Source organism: Rattus rattus, chromosome 5 (genome assembly GCF_011064425.1).
Source record: "Rattus rattus isolate New Zealand chromosome 5, Rrattus_CSIRO_v1, whole genome shotgun sequence".
Classification (NCBI taxonomy): Eukaryota; Metazoa; Chordata; class Mammalia; order Rodentia; family Muridae; genus Rattus; species Rattus rattus.
Genome location: NC_046158.1, coordinates 59144890 through 59164210, shown reverse-complemented (window position 1 = coordinate 59164210; position 19321 = coordinate 59144890). Strand labels below are relative to the sequence as shown.

At 37.5% G+C, this 19321-nt stretch overlaps 1 protein-coding gene across 1 annotated transcript in view; it reads right to left on the bottom strand.

Annotated features, from left to right (window-relative positions):
- Znf804a (zinc finger protein 804A) overlaps positions 1 to 14818 on the bottom strand; it is a 220117-nt gene extending 205299 nt beyond the window's left edge. Inside the window, exon 1 of the mRNA XM_032903567.1 lies at positions 14201 to 14818. Coding sequence (XP_032759458.1) covers positions 14201 to 14311 — 111 coding nt within the window. The 5' untranslated portion in view covers positions 14312 to 14818. The remainder of the gene's footprint in view (positions 1 to 14200) is intronic.
- Positions 14819 to 19321: the final 4503 nt, after the last annotated feature.

Genomic DNA, 19321 nt, shown 5'->3' with positions numbered 1-19321 from the left:
AAAAACAAAAAGACAGGCATTACGAAACTATGGGAGACATTGTAAAAACAATATATCAACCCAGAACGTGTTGGAAAATATCAATTTGTGTATTTGTGCTAACTCCAGCCATATATTTTCAATTAAAACAAAACAAAACAAAAGTTCACCAAATAAAACAAAAAGCACACTGATTGAAAGTTTATTAGAAAATGGGCAGACTTTAATATCACCTTATTGAATTGGCCTTAAGAAACCAACATATATTTTACTTTACCAAAATTCTGCTGCTGGCTAGCTTGATTCTGCTGAGCTGTGGCTGGTGATAAGACACTCTGTGGCCTCCTTTTTCTCCCAACAACTCTGAAATTTCCTTTGAGAATCTTCAATTGACTGTGTCATCGTGTCCTGACACAGAATAGCCCTTCTCCACCATGTGAGTAAACTAGATTGCTAGAAAGAAGGAGGCAACAATCATATTAACTATTTTACTCTCTATTACTAACGTTAAGGTTGCTGACAAAATAATTGAGTATTGTGAAGACCTGCTCTATAGATGGTATCTTTGCTGAAACCCAAAAGAATTCTAACCAGCATAGAGAATACGTTTCTGCCCTTGTGGCTACTTCTAGAATTAGCAAGTGTCTGTGTAGGTTATCATTCAAATGAGAATAATTATGAGGTTTAAGAGCAATGCCATTAACAAACATGCAGCATCACAGCAGAAACTGGCATGGTGCTGGGTAAACCTGACATGTAGTCATCCTGTTATTTAAGCTGATACAGCTCTCAGAAAACCTGGCATTCCTCTTAAATAGGCTTTCCCCTTCTCCCCCTTCAATCCTTTTGCTGTCTTCTTCTATCTTTTTCCTTTCCTCCACACCCATCCTCATTCCTTCTAATTTCTTGAATCATGACCACTGTGAAGCTTTGTCTGCTGGATTAATTAAAAATTTCCTTTTTTTGTTTTGTTTTGATTTCTTGTTTTCAGTAAAGAATGCTTTCACAATGGCCTTGGCCAAGGTTTTCTAGAATTCTATGGATTTCCTGAGGAAAACATTACATTTAAAGGCTGACAGAAAAACAGCACTTCCTTCTATAAATGAGGTAAGTGTAAGGTGGAAACATGAGTAGGAGGAAAGGGTTAACATCTAGAAGGCAAGAGGGAAAACAGGAAGAAATGAAAAAGACTTTTTTCTCAGAGTGTACCTGTGCCTGTCTGTCTTCCCTGGAACCTGTGAAAGCACATCATCCAGAATTGACTTAGGAAACAGACAAAAGAAGATGGTCATTCAAACTATCAGTGGGTTATAAAGCATATGTGAATTGAATTGTTGATGTAGTTTTTTAATTAGAGTGATTACATATAACAAGTAAACAACATTCTCACATTATCTATTGTCATTAAAGTATGTTAGGTATTATAGCAAAGATAATCAATTTACCTTAATGTATCATTGCCATTTACTTCCCCTTCCCTGTCTAGTAAGACAATTTGTTTTCATATCATCCTATAGGACAGGGCAAGGGAAGTAAATAACAGTGTGCATTTCTGAGGTGCTGTTACTATCAGCCTACATGTAAACTAGTCTCTCGGGTGTCTTAATGACAGCAGGCTTCATAGTATCCATTCTTCTAAGTGATAATCTGTAAAATGTCTCCTTTATGCTGCATCAATAATTGCACAGTGATTAGCAGTAGAATCGCACCGATGTGATTGTATGTAATCACCCCCTTTCTTTCAAGAAAGGTTAATTCCTCCTGTTAGAGGAATGGTTGGCAAATGCTAAAACTATTCACTCACAAATATTTTCATATATTTTTCCTTTATTATTTTTGATGATGAAAAATTAAACATGTAATGGATGCATAAAAATTAATGAAACTTGTCATTTTCTATAGAAATACATGCTAATGAAAATAGAAGAGACATCACTGATTCTGTAGGTTCTTAGGGAGGTGGTAGGACAAAAGGAAGGAATTTCATAATTTCACATATTCTCTCATATTTTAGCTGTTTTTCTTTAAAAAATGACAGTCATTATGCTGCTCTAACTTTGAATAATTGAGCAGTCCATGCAAATTTCAATGGAATTAAATGATAAATTAATTAAAATTAAAATATGCCATTGAAAATTATAAAGCCACTATATAGAAAATACTAGGAAGAACCCACAAACTTTAACTTCAAGATGCAAAACTGACACTTTCAAAACTAAGACAATGGTTTTCTGACACACACTCCATGTTATCATGATTTTACTATATATAATATGTGTAACTAAGCTAGAGAATTGTCATAAATTAATGTGGGGTAAGCACTGGAACAAAATATATAATAAACACATACCATCTTTATCATCTTTTTATAATGAAATTTTAGTATGACTTTTAACTATTAAAACTGTAATAATTATTTTTGACATATTTATTAATTTGGGGATATTTATTGTTTGAAACGTGAAGCAAGATGAAATGTTATGCCGCCCCCTAGTGTAAATATTAATTTTGTAACATCAGAACTTCAGTGATGAGACATTGAAGACTTTCCACCATGGACACAGAAACCACTGAAGACGGCAAAAGAAACCCCAAGCATTTTCCTAAGCAGTTAGCTTTGAATGGTTTAATAAACTTTGTGAATTAAAGAAATGACTGATATCTGAAAGTTTCCTTAGAGTTCTTATTTATCTCCAAAATATTTAGGCTAAAATCCATGCAAACTGGGATGTTTCATGCATTATTGACATATACATATATGTAAGAAGTGTGTCTTAGAATTTTATTGTTGTGAACAGACACCGTGACCAAGGCAGCTCATATAAAGGACAACATTTCGTTGGGGCTGGCTTACTGATTCTGAAGTTCAGTTCTTTTTCATCATGGCTGGAAGCAGTATCCAGACAGGCATTGTGACAGAGGAGCTAAGAGTTCTACATCTTCATCCAAAGGAAGCCAGGAGCCAATTGTCCCGGCCTGTAGGAGGAGGATCTCAAAGCCCACCCCAACATTGAAACACTTCCTCCACCACTACCCAACAAGGCCATACCTACTCCAACATGCCAACACATTCTAATCATGCCACTTCTTAGGCCAAGCATATTCAAAACACCACAGTTACCATTGACCTTGGCCTGTCCAAGGGCACTTCTGGAATTATACTGTAACATTTTCATTAAACAGTGGAAAGCTTCGTATTTAACCCCCTTCCCTTCTCGCTGGTAAGAGAACTCACACACACACACACACACACACACACACACACACACACACAATTACTCAGGAAACATTTATTACTTTTGAAATCCTTCCCAATAATTTATTCAAAGTCTTCGGCTTTTAATACACTTTGTAAGGTACATGGCCAAACTCATGATATCGAATAGTTTCTAAAGTGGAATTCTATGTTTTTAGATTCCTTGCCTGAGAAACACTACATACTACATACTACAGTATGAGTGGTCATTTGTCCCCAAAATGCATTTATTGAACTCCTATCAATGTGATGCCATTAGAAGGTTTATTTTTTTAGGAGTAGTGGTTGCAATCATGAAACTTTCACATCCCAGGTATGTGTTTTAAGAGTTAGATAAGCTCACATTTCTCTCCACTTTGAACTATGTGAGAACACAAATGTTGCAAAACAAAAGCCCTCACCACACCAACAGTGCTCAGCATTTTCATCTGGGAATTCTCAGCCTGGGGTTCTCCAGATAACAAATATTGGTTACTTAGGCTAACAAGTTTATAATCAATCATTGATGCAGCTTAAAACAATATGGACTATGAATGAACTTGTCATCGTTAATAATTTGAATCCTAAGCAACTAAATTTGGAAAGTCAATCTTTGTAGCCAGAATAGAAATTGTTTTCAGAATAATACAACAGACAGCAAAGCTCTGAGAAGCTAAGAAATCATACACGAGAAGAGAAAAAGTAAGCACAGAGACTCTGGAAGCTTCTGACAACACTCCTGTTTGTCACCCTCCCCCATCCTAACACCTCTGCTCTCTACTACAGGCTTACCAAAGCTTAGCCTAAGTAGACCTTAAACTACACTGATTGTCACAAGAAATTCATGAGATATGAAGGGGGAAGGAAATTGTGGAGGCGAGCTCTCATAAGCAAGGAGTTGGAGGTCAGTACAGAAGAAGAAGAAGGAGAAGAAAGAAGGAGGAGGAGGAGGAGGAGAAGAAGAAGAAGAAGAGGAGGAGGAGGAGGAAGAGAAGAAGAAGAAGAAGAAGAGGAAGAAGAAGAAGAAGAAGAAGAAGAAGAAGAAGAAGAAGAAGAAGAAGAAGAAGAAGAAGAAAAGAAGAAGAAGAAGAAGAAGAAGAAGAAGAAGAAGAAGAAGAAGAAAAGAAGGGAAGAGGGGATTAGGAGAAGGAGAAAAGATAGACAAAACTAAAGTTTGATAAATCCTCAAGGATTCATGTCCTTTCATATTTATCTAAATTATCTACAATAAATTAAAGTAATAGGTATACATATGTATAGTTTAAAGGAAACCATGCCACTTGGGGCTTACAATGCTTCACAATGTACATGTAACAAAAACCACAGCACCAGGCATAATAAATTATCTGCTCAAGATGTTGGTCAGGATTGTTCAACTGACTCTCAAAAATGTAGAGTTTTGCTGGTTCGCTTGATTGCCTTTTTGAGGTTGAAAGTAAGCCCCTCTAGCTAAAAAACCTCACACTTAGATCACAGAACTAAAATGATTTGAGTTGAATATAGATAAATAATTTCTTCTTGTGGTATAACTTCCATAGTACCAGAACGTACTATGCAAGCTGCCAAGACAGGGAAGAAACCATTTCTTTTTAATCCAGCTGTGAAACCTATGGCCCACAATAATGACTAGTATGGCAGGATATACACAAAGGTAAAACAGTAGCTCTCATATGTTGCTGGGAAGCAATAGCTGTGTAATCAAACTTAAGCGCCCTCAGTAGCAGGAAAATGAGGCCTGGTACTGGACACCTCTAAACAACTGCCTGGAGCTAATGATACCATAGATTGTAGAAGAGAATTTATATTGGCACTATACTAGACCAGCCTAGTTTCTGACTACATTCTGAACCTTATTCTTATGCCCACAGGTAAGTGCACTCCCCACAGAAGAAGCTTTTTTTTTTTTTTTTTTTTTTTTGCAAATTACAGAAAACTACAACTGTACAGAAACAAACATCCATAGATTGGATCATGGGGAGTCCACTCAAAGGAACACATATACAACACAACTCTTGGATTTAAGGCTTGTCAGTGAAAACTTAAGGCTCCTCAGGGAGCATTGAAGAAGAGACAACAGGAGGGTTGTAAGAGCCAGAGGAACAGGAAGTTGGTGGTGAGACTATGTCGCCTAGAAATGGCTGCCGAAGCAAGGCCTGAACAAGGACAACATCAATAGAAACACTAATTCAGAAAGAGGAAATTTCATGGGTTTGCACCTGTAGACAACAGGTACTAATACCTGCTAGAATTTGGAGACTTAGTCTTCTAGAGATGAGCTTCCTGATTGGTTATCCATTACAAAGTCATCAGACATGATATTGTGTGTGTACAAATAATAATAGATTCAACAGGTTGTATTTATATATTTGTATGATTATGACTATATAATTATATATGTGACAATAATAATCAAGATATGAGTCTATCAAGGTAAGACAGAGCTGGGAGACATGGGAGTAGTTGGAGGGGGGGAGCGAATAGAGAAAATTATATAATTACATCTTAATTACAAAACATATTTTTAAAGGTCAAAGAAACAAACAAAAAAAATCCAGAATTCTCCAATTCTCCCTCACTTCCTAGCTTTCATTCCCTATCTTGACTATGACTTCCAATATAATTCTCTATACTTTCATAGGACTTAAAACAGTTGGCCCATGGTCTATTATCAATAAGTCTCAAAAATTTCCCATCTCTTACTCAACCGACACTTTGACTTTTATTCCACTTAAAGTCTATATTGAAAAACATCGCTATTCTGGCTTTATAGGAGAATGTTTCAACTCCTAAAGTCATCTATAAATGTGACGGTGTATGAATGTGGGTGGGGAGGCAAATATTTCCACCATTCCACAGTGACACTTTCCAGTACTTTTCCTTGACTCTTACATTCCTAAAGAGCTACCAAGAATTCACATTCCTCTAATGCCCTTGATCCTTGTCTGGGTTCCTGGACTCTGATCAACCTCTCCTCTTGCTCTTCTCTCTGTGACCATGCATCCCTTGTCTTATCGGAAACTCAAAATTGAAGTTTCTACCTAGGAGCTTGTCTAGGTTAAGAAGTCAGGCTAACATCAAAGGTTTCACTCTAGGAATACATTGATTTTTAAGATAATCTAGACTGCCCCTTAGTCCTATCTCATCACAGAAGTAAGCAAAACCATTGTTTCTATTACTATATAAACTCACCCACAAATAAAATAAACTTGTTTTTCCTAGTCTGTTCTATTTTCCATCAACATGAAAAATACTAAACAGGCTCTAATCACAGTAAAAGTCTTGAGATCTCTTCATAAGAGTTCACATGTCTCCCACAATAAATTTTACCTTGTAAAAACAAATATGGCTGACCAACATCCTTTCACTACAACTGTGTTCCTGGTTTCCTTCAGCTGCTGGGCATCACCACAATTCTTTGTTTTCATAAAGATTACTTACTTTGAAAGATGGAAAATCTTTATTTTAAGCAATTCTATTTCAAACATACTTATGAAAAACCCTTATGCTACCCAAGTGTTGTACCCTACTAAAGGTTAAGTATAATTTTTCTTTCATTTATAGTTAGCCTTAATATGTTACCTCAAGAAGTGCTTGTGCCATTGACTGTTGGAATACAACAGAGAGTAAGGATAATGTTTTGCACAATGATAACAGGGTATACTATAGTAGTAAGAAATAGGATGTTCATATATTTAAAATAATTATCATAAGCTTTTTTATAAATAGCAGAAAGAGTTAAAATCAGCTCTTGATTTAACCTCTAGAGCCAACATCAACTCACTTAATCCTCTTTCATCCAACTCTCACCTTTGTATTTGCATATTTTGTTTGCCCTATTGAAAAACATTTTATGAGCTGAGGTTTTGTAAATCAGAATTATTCGAGTAATTTACTTCAAAGAAATGCATGGCAGAGTGCATGCGTCAATATATACAAGATTAATATGAAGGAATTAGTTCTGTAGTTACAATGCATGGGCTGTTGGAAATCTGAAAATAGATGGTGGACTAGAAATGAGCAGGAACAGACCAAGAAATCATAAAGTATATAAGAATCATCAGTGTTTGATCTGAAATACTATCAACAAACAGTATGAAGCAAGCTTCTATAAGCTAAATCAATGTCTGGGTGAGTAGAGGAGCGCCCTCTCAGAAGGGGAGTGGGATAAAGAACTTGGGCATGGGGGACTGGCAAGGAGCAACATTTGGAATGTAAATAAATAAAATAATTTAATAAAAAAGTACTTTAAATTAATAGCGTAGAAGTTAACTATATTTACAGAATTAACTACTACAATATGATTAGCATTTGGGTGATAAGTAGCTACTGTGCATTGAATTCTACATAGCTCATTTACTAAGACTGCTAACAATTGAAGCACAGCCCTACTACTGCAAACATTTGGTACATGAACAGTACTTACATTGAGGAAAGTCTGTACCTTTCTTCCAAAGATGCCAAGCCATTATTAAGAGTTCAGAATAGTACATCTGGTAATGGACAACATTTACTTTAACAACTAAGATTGAGTATTAATTATTTATTACCCCCACTTTGTCCTACATTGTGCTGGAAAGTATAGAACAATGCATTTATAAAAATTAATGAAACCTTGCCAGTTACAAACACCATCAGAAAGACATTATACAGTATAAGCACTTGGTTTGTTGTTGTTGTTGTTGTTGTTGTTGTTGTTGTTGTTTTTTTGCTTTGGATGCAAGGCTTCCTTTTAGAATCAAAAGGAATACATTAAATGATTTTAAGATAGAATTTTCAAAAAGAAAAATCTAACAAAATTATCCTTTAATTATATTCTTTGTGGTTGGCACCATAAAATGTGATAGACAGAAACATATAATCCCTTCCTAAATTTAAGTTACAGTACACCAGAGATTATAATTGTTAAACTCTTTGAAGCAATTTGTCGAACTCCCGGAGCACACCATTCTTCAATAGCACTACCTTCCATCCATAGTTCACTAGAAGAAACTATCACAATGTAGTAGCATCTTCAGAATTTATTTTAAATTTCAGTTTCTACTATCTACAGTAAGGTTAATAGTAAACTGGTCTCCACCTAAATAAACTAAGTGTTTCAGGTTCACTCAAATTATGTTGAAGAATAACTACATAAAACTGCATCTAGAGTTAATTTTGAAAAGACTAGAAACAATAAGAAAATACCTAAAGAACTGGCAGCCTAACTGAAAATGTTTTTATTTTATTTTATTATTTTTTTATGTTGGAAATTAAGTCCAAAACTTCATGACTGTTAACTTTGTTATGTACCATTGAGCTATATTCTCAGGTAAAATGTGTTACTGTCAATGTGGAATGTATCATCCTGTGTTGCGTATATGCTTCTTATTATGACGCTGCCTAACATATCTGATGTAGGTATTCCTGCCAACCAATCCAACCAAATGTGACAACTGAAGAGGGAAGAAATTATGAATGTTCTCCAAGTGATGTTAAGATTGTAGGCTTCCGGGGTTGGGGATTTAGCTCAGTGGTAGAGCGCTTGCCTAGCAAGCGCAAGGCCCTGGGTTCGGTCCCCAGCTCTGAAAAAAAGAAGCAAAAAAAAAAAAAAAAGATTGTAGGCTTCCTTAGATTTGGTCCAAGGTAGGATGCACACAGAAACAGAAAATTAATTTTTATATCTCCATAGGAAACTTTGATAGGTGGTATAGAGTTAAATGTGGTCATTATTTGAGAAGGTAATATTAAAAAGTAGCATAGGAGGATTCTGGAGGGGTGAGGCAGGAGTAGGTGAATGGGTGGAGGAGCACCATCATAGAGGCACAGAGGAGGGGGGAGGGGATAGGATGAGGGGTTAGTGGAGGGGTAACAGGGAAAGGGCATATCATTTGAAATGTAAACAAATAAAATGTATAATAATAATTAATAATAATAATGATGATGATGATAATAATAATAATAATAATAATAATAATAATAATAATAATAATAATAATAATAAAGAAACCCTACCCAACAATAAAAACAGATCTCAGAGGTCAAGGACAAACTGTTCTACAGAGAAAATTCTAGGACAAACAGTGCTACATAGAAAATCTCTGTCTCAAAATAATGAAAGAAACAAAAAGCAGTGTAGAAGTGATAAACTAGAAAATATATTTTCGGGGGGTTGGGGGTTTAGCTCAGTGGTAGAGCGCTTGCCTAGGAAGCGCAGGCCCTGGGTTCAGTCCCCAAATCCGGAAAAAAAAATATATAATTTCTAATTGATATTGAAGTTAAAAATACTTTATTCTAAAAACTGCCCCAATAAATATAAATAATATAAGTATAAATAAAAAGTTCCAATATAAAACCTGATTAAATTGTTGGACTAGGCTTTCCTGAATTTTAAATTAAAATGCAATTGGAAGCCTCATCAACGCACAAAATATTGGTGCACATCTGAGGAGTAGAGACAAAATTCTAAGTAACTACTCAAATTACGTAGTTACTGAGCCGTTTAACTATTTAATGGCAGCATGTCCTCTTGAAAGTAGCTCACACATTTGTTTGAGTCATGATAATAAGCTTTTCATTATTAGTGGTGTCTCATTTGAATATCTCCAAAGATGTGCATGCTATAAAGTTTTAATAAAATAACGCCACAGAGTAAATGGAACATTTCTCTCAGAGAAGTAAGACCCAACACAGTCATGAATACTGAATGCGTGCTTTTACAAGATACTTTCATGAACATGTAATCACCACATGTAGGAGCATGTTCATGAAGCTGATGTCTGTGGACATGCTACTCTACTGCCTGACTCCAACCTCACCCATGAACTCTTTCTCAGATAGTAATCTATCAATGCTAATTTTTCAATGTCACCAACTCAGCAATTTGTATCTTCAGTCCTAAAGCCATAAGGTGCATCCACAATAGGTTTCAGTGAGTCAATGAAACCCTTCAGTCGTAATCTCTAGGAGACACAGGGAAAGTAAGTGAATTACATGGAAGTTAATTTATGTTTAAATGACAAAAGACTGCACGGTGTATGTCAAGGTCAACCTAAATTTTTTCACTTCTAATATACATACCTACAAATGAAATAAAAATATATTTTGTACTTTAAAATTAATACATAGGTAAACATTCTGAGTGACAGGAAGCATAAAAATATGTCAAAAATGGGAAGAAAGTTTAAAGCACGATCAAAATGAACAGGAACATTACACACTGACCGTTTGGCATGCCTCTAGAAAGCCAGTGCTTTGAAGCATTGCAGTGCACTTGAAAAAAATAAATAGTAATAGCTGAAGACCAATCAATAAATTAACTTCTTTTCTTACTGAGCTGGGGACTTCCCATATCAAAAATGGTGGTCATCCTACAGAACTAAGACCTTGATGCAAAGTTAGGGATGCTTATCCACTTGGATAAGAATACATCTAAATTATTTTTTTAATTTTAATTTAGCATTATTTCCTTGCACTTAGAAACAAGAAGAAAAGTAAAATGGTTTCAACTAAACATGACACAATAGTTTCTTAAGTGAAATTATGATTCCTAACATTAAAACTCATACATCACATTGAAATTGCATGTAAATATATTGCATATCTAATTATATATTAAAACATTTAAAATATATAAATAGGTCAAATAATTTCTGTATATAAATTGCAAAATTCTATTAACAAAGACTTTATTTTAAAGTAGTTTCTCGGGCAAACTAATTGGAAACAGACTGCTTAGATCAAAAAGTTTATTTAAGATCCTAAACTTTGCCCACAATAATTTGTGTCAGTAATAAAAGATTAATTTCTCATTCCATGAAATTAAGTTATATCAAAAGATGATGATGTAGTCTGTAACAGAAACAAGTAACCACTTTGCTATTCTTTGTTTTTAAGACATGATACAAATGGAGGCTTTTGAATGTATTAAAATTGCTAATTTGGAAAATTTCATGAATAGGTTCAAGATTGTGAAATGCTGGCATTACAGTGGGGTACAGATAGATGTATATATACATGCACAACCATACCTTCTCATCGAGATCTGAGTACTACAGGAGAGCTGCCATTTTTTATATAGGAAGTCACAGGTTTAGTAGGAAAAGAAGTTAATTTCTTGATTGGACTTCCTCATAGTCACCATTAAATTCATTAATATATGTGCTTTATTGTATATAGGACAGAAGCAACAAACTGATGACACTGAAATCTGTATAAATTGGACATATTGCAAGTAACTTTTTATTTGTAATAGCACAACATATTAAAAGCTCTATATGGTAAATTAATCTCAAAGTAAGTGTAAGTTATATAATAACTTTATTAAATCAGAAATTTGAAGAAATTAAGAAATATTCATTATCCAACTGGTCACTGAAAATTTAATTTTTTCTGTGAATAGCTTTAAGTTGCATCTTCCTGAACTAAAACATGGACATCCTTCTAATTCTTTTATATTAGAGGCGAAATTCTATATAAGAAATTAAAATATAAAAGAGTATAAAAGTTCTATGTTATTGATTTATGAATGCAGGATTTAATGTATTGTACAATTTATTAACTTAAAGACTAAAACATTTAAGCAGACAGCCTGAAATGTATAAACTTTTACTTGAAATTTTTCATTGCATGGTATATGCCAAGCTTGGGCTAATATTTATGCTTCATATTTCTTAAATTTCTGAACAAAGTATTTTTAATTGAAAAATACAGCAAATAGTAGTGCTCAAAGAATTCTAGATGCTGACAAGAACACATCATTATATAAGTTGAAAAGACTTTGTTAATTAGGATAATTCCTTATCAATATAACTAGACTCTCTAATTATCCTTAAGAATAAGCATATATCCCATTTTTCTTATGACAACTCATTAAAAAGCATTTAGGACACATATACATATATGTGTCTATAGAGAAGGAGTATTAAATAGAGTTGACTACAAATGGAAACATTTAAGTCATGAAATACACACACACACACACACACTCAAACACACACACAAACACACACACAAACACACACACACAAACAAACACACACACAAACACACACACACAAACACACAGACAAACACACAGACAAACACACACACACACACACACAATAAATTCAAACAGGACAGCTTATAAAAGTCTGGAAGGACTGTCATGAACACCCCTACAAGTTTCAGTCATTATAGTCATAAGAAACATTATGAGCTTTATTTAATAGTGTATCTTCCTGCTTATTGCTTCTGACATCTACACATATTTTGATTTATCCATTTCATTTAGGTGACTGCTTTTAATGTGCTCATTTTAATCATGAGGTTACACAGGCAAAACTCTTATTTAACCTGCTCTTTGTCAACATGAGTGATGAAGAATTCATTAACTTCAAGTACACAGCAAACAAGCCATCCCTAGCAAATCCAGTCACTGGAAATCCCAAGGAAACTGAAGAAGCACAATACACAGCAGTGTAACAAGTTCAGGGCTGGCAGATAACTGCTCATTTTTTTCTGCGAACTCTTGGCTATTCTAACATCTCCCTTGTCTAGTTCTTCTGGTTGCCCTTAAATTAAACTCAGTTTAATGTATAATGTTGAAGAAAGAGCTTTTTTCTCTTTAAACTGTGAGCTAGCTGACTTCTCTGAGAGCCCAGTTTCAATAATCCTTCTAGACTCTGACTACCCTACAGGTCTCAACTAAAGTCTGAAGCATATGCTCTTTTTGCAACAAAAAGAGCCTATAAACACATCCTTAACAATAAAGACATCAGAGAGTACATCAAATGCACCCTATGGGAGTCTCAATCCACTGAAAACTTCAAGTGAGAACTTTTCATTCTCGAAAAAGAATCTTAGGGAATTCTTAATTAATGTATGTGCAGTTTGAAACATATAAAGAGTCTGAGATTGAGAAAACTGCATTTGCTTTCCAGCTACCTGTGTCCTTGAATTACTCTATCCTTTCAGATGAATACTAGGAGAAATCTAGGGCGAAGTCTGCCGGTGGGCACAGACTTCAGAAAGTCTTACACTTTCACCAAGTGACTGTGGCTGGACTCTCAGCACTCATACTAAATGAATTCCATGTTGCTGCTCTCTTCCTTTGGAGAAGTATGGACTTCTCCTGACCATGCGAGTTGGGTTCTGTAAGGGCTAGGTGGATGATGGGATTTGGAGGCACTCCTCTCTCTCTCCTCTCTCTCTCTCTCTCTCTCTCTCTCTCTCTCTCTCTCTCTCTCTCTCTCTCTCTCTCTCTCTCTCTCTCTCTCTCCCTCTCTCCTCAGCATATCTTCCACCAAGAGTGCTTTTCCTGCTGGGTGCTGAAGGACAAACTGTGCTCGTCAGCGATTACAGCTGTGTGGGTTTTGTTTTCTAACATGTTTCCGACTGTCTGTACTTCTGACACAGTGATCACCTTCCACCCATATCCCTCAACTCTAAAGAGTAACAAGCTGAAAGTAGTAGGCTGACGGGAATATTCTGCTTTTCTTTGTACAGACAACTTCTCTGGAGAGAAGTTTCCTGTCAGTCCTTCAGTGAAAAGCCAAGGGCCAAGAAACAAACTCGTTCTGAGACCCTCACTCAAGCCAGCCCCTTGTCCTAAGCCACCAGACACATGGCTCGCTTTTCCAACAGACAAGCCAGACCTCCGTTCACCTTCAAGCTTCCTAAACTGAAAGCTGTCACAGGATCACTTGGGGTTAGGGCTCCTTTCTATTTTTAGGAGGTCCTATTGAAAAAGAGAGAGATTGATAATCTTCAACACTGTGGCGTGTGGTTGACAGAGAGCTTCATGAAGTGTCAGGAAAACCTTCAAGCAGAGCTTTCCTAAGATTCCTTTTTTTCTACACCCGATTCTCATCCCACGCCCATCAGATAAATAAATAGAATAAATGAAATCTTTCCAAACAACAACACGAAAGCTCCCAAACCCATCAGTCAACTCATTCCTCCTGATATGCTCTATTAGATGAGAGACAAATAGAGACAGAGACACGCAGAGAGACAGAGAGAGATTACCAGAGTTTTGTTCCCGTTCTTGCTGAGAGGGCCCCGGAAAACTCCCTTGATGTTGCGAAAGTGTCCGTTGCTGAGATGCGTGGAGCTGATGACAATGTAGTAACACTCCATGGGGCAGCCGCCGCCTCTCCTCCGCAGCCGCCGCTTCCACGCACCCGCGCCCGCAGCCGCAGCCGGGGCCGGGAGGGTGGGCTGGGGATCGCGGCAGGGCAATCGGCCGACTGTGCGCTGGCGGCGGGCACGAGGGTTCCTTATGCCCGGCTGCGGTGCGCGCCCTGCCGCCTCCGCATGCCAGCCGCGCTCGCCTGGGCTCCGGCGCAGTGCTTGCCTGGAGATAGGAACCGGGACGAGGAGCCCCAGGGGAGGATGCAGCCACAAGCGGGACCGGGCTGGGCGGGACCGGGCGGGAGCGGTCAGAGCCCGCGTGGTAGGGCGCAGCCGGGCAGCGGGAGCCGCCCGCGCGGCAGTGGCAGCGGCCGCAGCATCCCCCGCGCCGGGCGCCCGCACTCGCAGTCGCTGCCGCTGGCAGGCATGAGTGTTATTATAGTGCGCGGCGTTGCCGGTCCATCGCACTGAGCCAATGGCAGGGAGCCACTGGGCTGATACTGAGAGCTGTCAGAGGAGTACATCTGTCACCCGCCACCTCCCCCCCGCCTCCCCCGCCGCCAGGACCCACGGCCGCGCCAGCCCGGCCACGAGTGGGAGTGCGTCGCGACCGCCAGGGGCCGGGAGGCGACGGCCGGTTACAAGTGCGAGACTCCTGCGAGGTGCGGGCGGAGGTTGGGGGGTTGGGGAGCAACGCGACCGCGGCTTCTGCTCTGCGGGTTGGAGTGCGGGCGGGGGAGCAAGGGAAATAAATAAATTAATAATTTAGTACCCAAGCCATCCGCTTCCAATTGCAGCGAATCGGGGCAGGTGCCAGGTGCCTCTGGGTATGGCTTAGGGGAGTCTGCGCTTTGATGCATCTTTTGTATGGAGGGTGAATACCCCGCACCCCCGCGCCCCCAGTTACACATATCACAAGTGCTATGTGCTGAGAGCTTGGGGGAGGGGATTTGTGGCGACGCGAGTGGAAGTGGGGAGAAGGGAGACGCAGGGACTCCTGATGGATGCGTTCCCATTCCTGGCGCTCTCCCCTCATCCACCTCCCCTGGGAGCATCAGTTCTTCCTAAATTGCCAAAGCTGAGAGGAAAAGGATGCTTTGCGGCAAAAGAAGCCACTGCCAGGAGCTCCCATGCAAGAGAGGTGCTGAACAAAAACAGAAGCCTTCGCCCTAGATGCGACCTGAAAGGAAAAGCTCCTTCACGCAAACTCCTGTGCTTGTCACAGAAAGTAGGGAATGGGGGCTACTGTCCTCAGCGGAGAGAGATTCGGGTTGGATTTTAAAGGGTCAAGGCAGCTATCAGCAAGGATTGCTTCTATCCTAACCCTTCCCAGGTGATCCACTGTCTGTAAGTTTAGCTCCTTTGAGGCGGTGAAGTGAGAGCACCACAGATACAAACACCATAGATCTGCTACTACCATAGGACTCATTAGTCGGCACTTAAAAGGATCAATACCAGGCATGGGAGGCTGGGACATGGTGCCTTCAATGGATTTCCTGAAGGCTTTATTGTCCTTCTGCTTTGCTTAATTGGTTAAGGCAGAATCCAGACATTCTGATGTCCCTATGACAGAGCAAACTGCAGTCCGATATAAGCGGTGTTTATCTTGTTTATCCGTGAGTCAACTGTAATACAGTCGAGTATGTGTGCCCAACATACAAATTTTAGGTAGCAATGACCGCCCCTTCCCTCTAAGCCATAATATGGTACTTAAATGAAGCTGACAGTTTGATTTCACTTTTTCAAAGAAGATACAATGATGGAGTCTGGCTAAAAAAAGGTGACAGTCATGGGAGTGAATTATAAATTATAGGTTATAGCAGGGGAGTGTTAGATTTATATAAAAAGAAATTTTCCACGTATCATGCTTCAATTAGAAAATACTTGATGCGTATTGATTAAAGCTCATTATGAAGTGTCGGTTATTTTAGAAGAAGCAGACTAAATTTCTCTGATATCCACTTGGGGGAGTCTGGAAATCTTGGGAGAAATAGAAGTAGAAACTCAGAAAACTTGTGTGCTCTGTGGAGGAGGTCACCCAGAAATATGTAGAACTCAGAATGAACACAATTACGCTGGAAAAAATATTCAATACTGGAAATTAAAGGACTTTCTGGCTCTCTTCACTGCAGAATCGGTTTTTTTTTTTATTTACCAGTCGAGCATATAAGCTTTCTCTGCAGACATCACTTGGAAGGACTGAAGACACCTAATTATACATTTGAAGTTTTCGAAAACATGAGAGAGGAAAATGTATTGAGTTCCATGGAGTAGAGCAAGGAATTATCATAGGAAAGATTTAGAGGTATATTTAGTTTCTGTAAGTACATAACTCAAAATAATGTAAGGTAGGTTTGTTTGCATAAAATACTTCTGTGGTGTCAGATCTTTGTAGGCAGGGTTCAATATCTACTTCAGAAAATAGGAATTAGCTACCTGAATTGTTCCACCAAACAGCAGACAACAGCTGTGCCAGATGACATATTTTTCTTGTGGAGGAAATATGTCCATGCTCATTATGTGTTCACACATACACGCATCTGTATATAGTATGGTAATACAGACACATGTGTTTATATACCATGTACACATATACATATGCACCCATACAGACACACTTACTTAAACAGCTGTGCTGTCAATGTTTCTCAGTTGTTTGCTCACCAAAGCTCAGACGATGCTGTGTGACTGCAACTCGAAGTTAATCTAATTCCTGCATCATTTGGTCGAGTCTTAGGAAGTCATCTAGACAGCGAAAGCATCTAGAGATTTATGTGACAAGAAATAGAGGCTGCGCGTGAGTTCTCAGTGAATGCCTACAGACAGGCATACCTTAAAAATAAACTTCAGTGAAAAACCTCAACCATCTCTGGCAAAATCATTCTCCTGTCAGAATATTTTCAACTGTTACATCCTTGATATAAAGGAATGGGCCATTGGTCACAGGAAACATTGTTTCTAAATTACATATAACAGCATAGATTTACCACCAATTCATGAAGAATAGTAGAGGTTATAAAAAATGTCAAATGTGTGTATGGAATATAACCATATTGTTTCCTTATACACAAATAAACAGTAACTCAGTGCAATTGCCAAGTTTCTACACCTATAACTTGAACAGATTTAGTGTTCTTAGCTATAGCAGTCATTAAAATGAAACTAGTGACCATTCTTAAGAGTCCAGCTGTGGCCAGTGGGCTCTTAACCACTGCCACAGTATAACTTCTGAAGAAAACCACATTATTGTGGAGAACATGCTTTCAACACTAAATAACAAACACTAATAATGGGGTTTTTATTTAATTTTTATTAAGCACTTAATGTAGAAAATAAGGGTTTTTTTTTCTCATCTAGAGAATGGGCCCTGGTTTTGCAAGAATTACTTAAAGTTATGGTGGTTTATTTCTTTTACTTAAAAACTATTCTGATAGCTTAAGACTTTGAGTAACTATTGTGGAACCTGTTGTTTTGGAGAGCTATGCCATTTGCATTTTAAAATATAATTTTCTTTTTGGCTACAGCCCCCTTATATGACTTAAGTATATAACTGCTTATTATAAATATGCAGAATCAATATATCTCAACCACAAATTGTTTAAAATATTTTGTGGATTAGTAATACATCACTTGTGCACAATTGCCAGCTCTGGCTGAAAAGAGCAATTAAAATTTTAAATATAAAATATGCATTAGTCTAAGATATGTAATTTACTGTTATTTCATCTAGTACAGTTTCTCATCTTCAAAAATTGCGTTTCACAAAAATAAATAAATAAAACTCCTGCACTTTGTGCTTGCTCTGACCATGCCTTTCTAAACTCAGATCAGATCTGTACGCCAGGTTGCTACTATGCCCCAGCCTTGTTCTACCTGTGCTTACACAGGACTCAGGACAGCGGTGTTACCCTAATATAAAACAACAAGATCTCAGGTAAAGACCAATGGCTGGATCCCTTGATCCTGATTCCTTACCTTGATTCACCCAGCACAGTTGATTTCAAGTGAGTAAATCCAATCTGGGTATTGTTAATGAATGCCATATGTTACAACCTCTATTTACTGTCATAGAAACCGCTAGATGTTTTTACTTTATCTAAATAACTTTACAGAATTCAGTTGAATGAGCCACAAATTAGGTCAAGTTCTGAATTCCAGTCACTCGGCTTTATTTAAGTTCTCTTAACTGAGTTTTTGTTTTTCTGCTCATTATTCCTGGAAAAACAAATAACCAAAATACATATGTCATGAGTGTCTGTGATAGACTCTCAGAACATTTTGGATGAATGTATAACCATATGACTAGATAATATGTAACTTAACTGCTTCCTCTGTTTGTATTCTATGTGTACATATATTTGGAATTATGCTGACAACAAATATTATTGATTTCATTATGTTGATCCAATAAGGAAGACTCACATAATTCAGCAGATTCATGACTTATTTGTTCTAATATAAGGCCAAATTATATCTTGGCATCCTTACAAAAAGGTGCTGTGCTGTATGTTGGAAACATGTAATGATGATATCACCACAGAACAGGCACAGGAACCATGAACTTCAAACACTTTGAGACCAGAATTGACAAACAGTCATAAACAGATGCACGTTTAAGCAATTTCAGCAAGACAACATCATCTGCTGTATTAAATTAACACTGTAAATTGGATATTTTGCCTGTTGTATTTTTATTTGCCTTCTTTTTTTGTTTTGTTTTTACATAAGTTCTATAAGCATATGGGGTTGTATAATTAGTTTGATGGTAACAAATTTAAGTAAAATCATTCTGTGAGTGAATTTCTCTGTGAAGAAATCTTTTAAAAGAATATACGCACCATTCAAATATGAGAAACAATGGTATAAACAAGTTATGAAGTATATTATATATCAAATATGCAGTACTGACCTTATATTCAGGCAATAACAATATTGTATGGCTTGTTGATTAATGATAATTTGCAAAGTTATTGTCTAATTCCTATTTCTCTAATTGACTCCATGCAGGCATTTCTG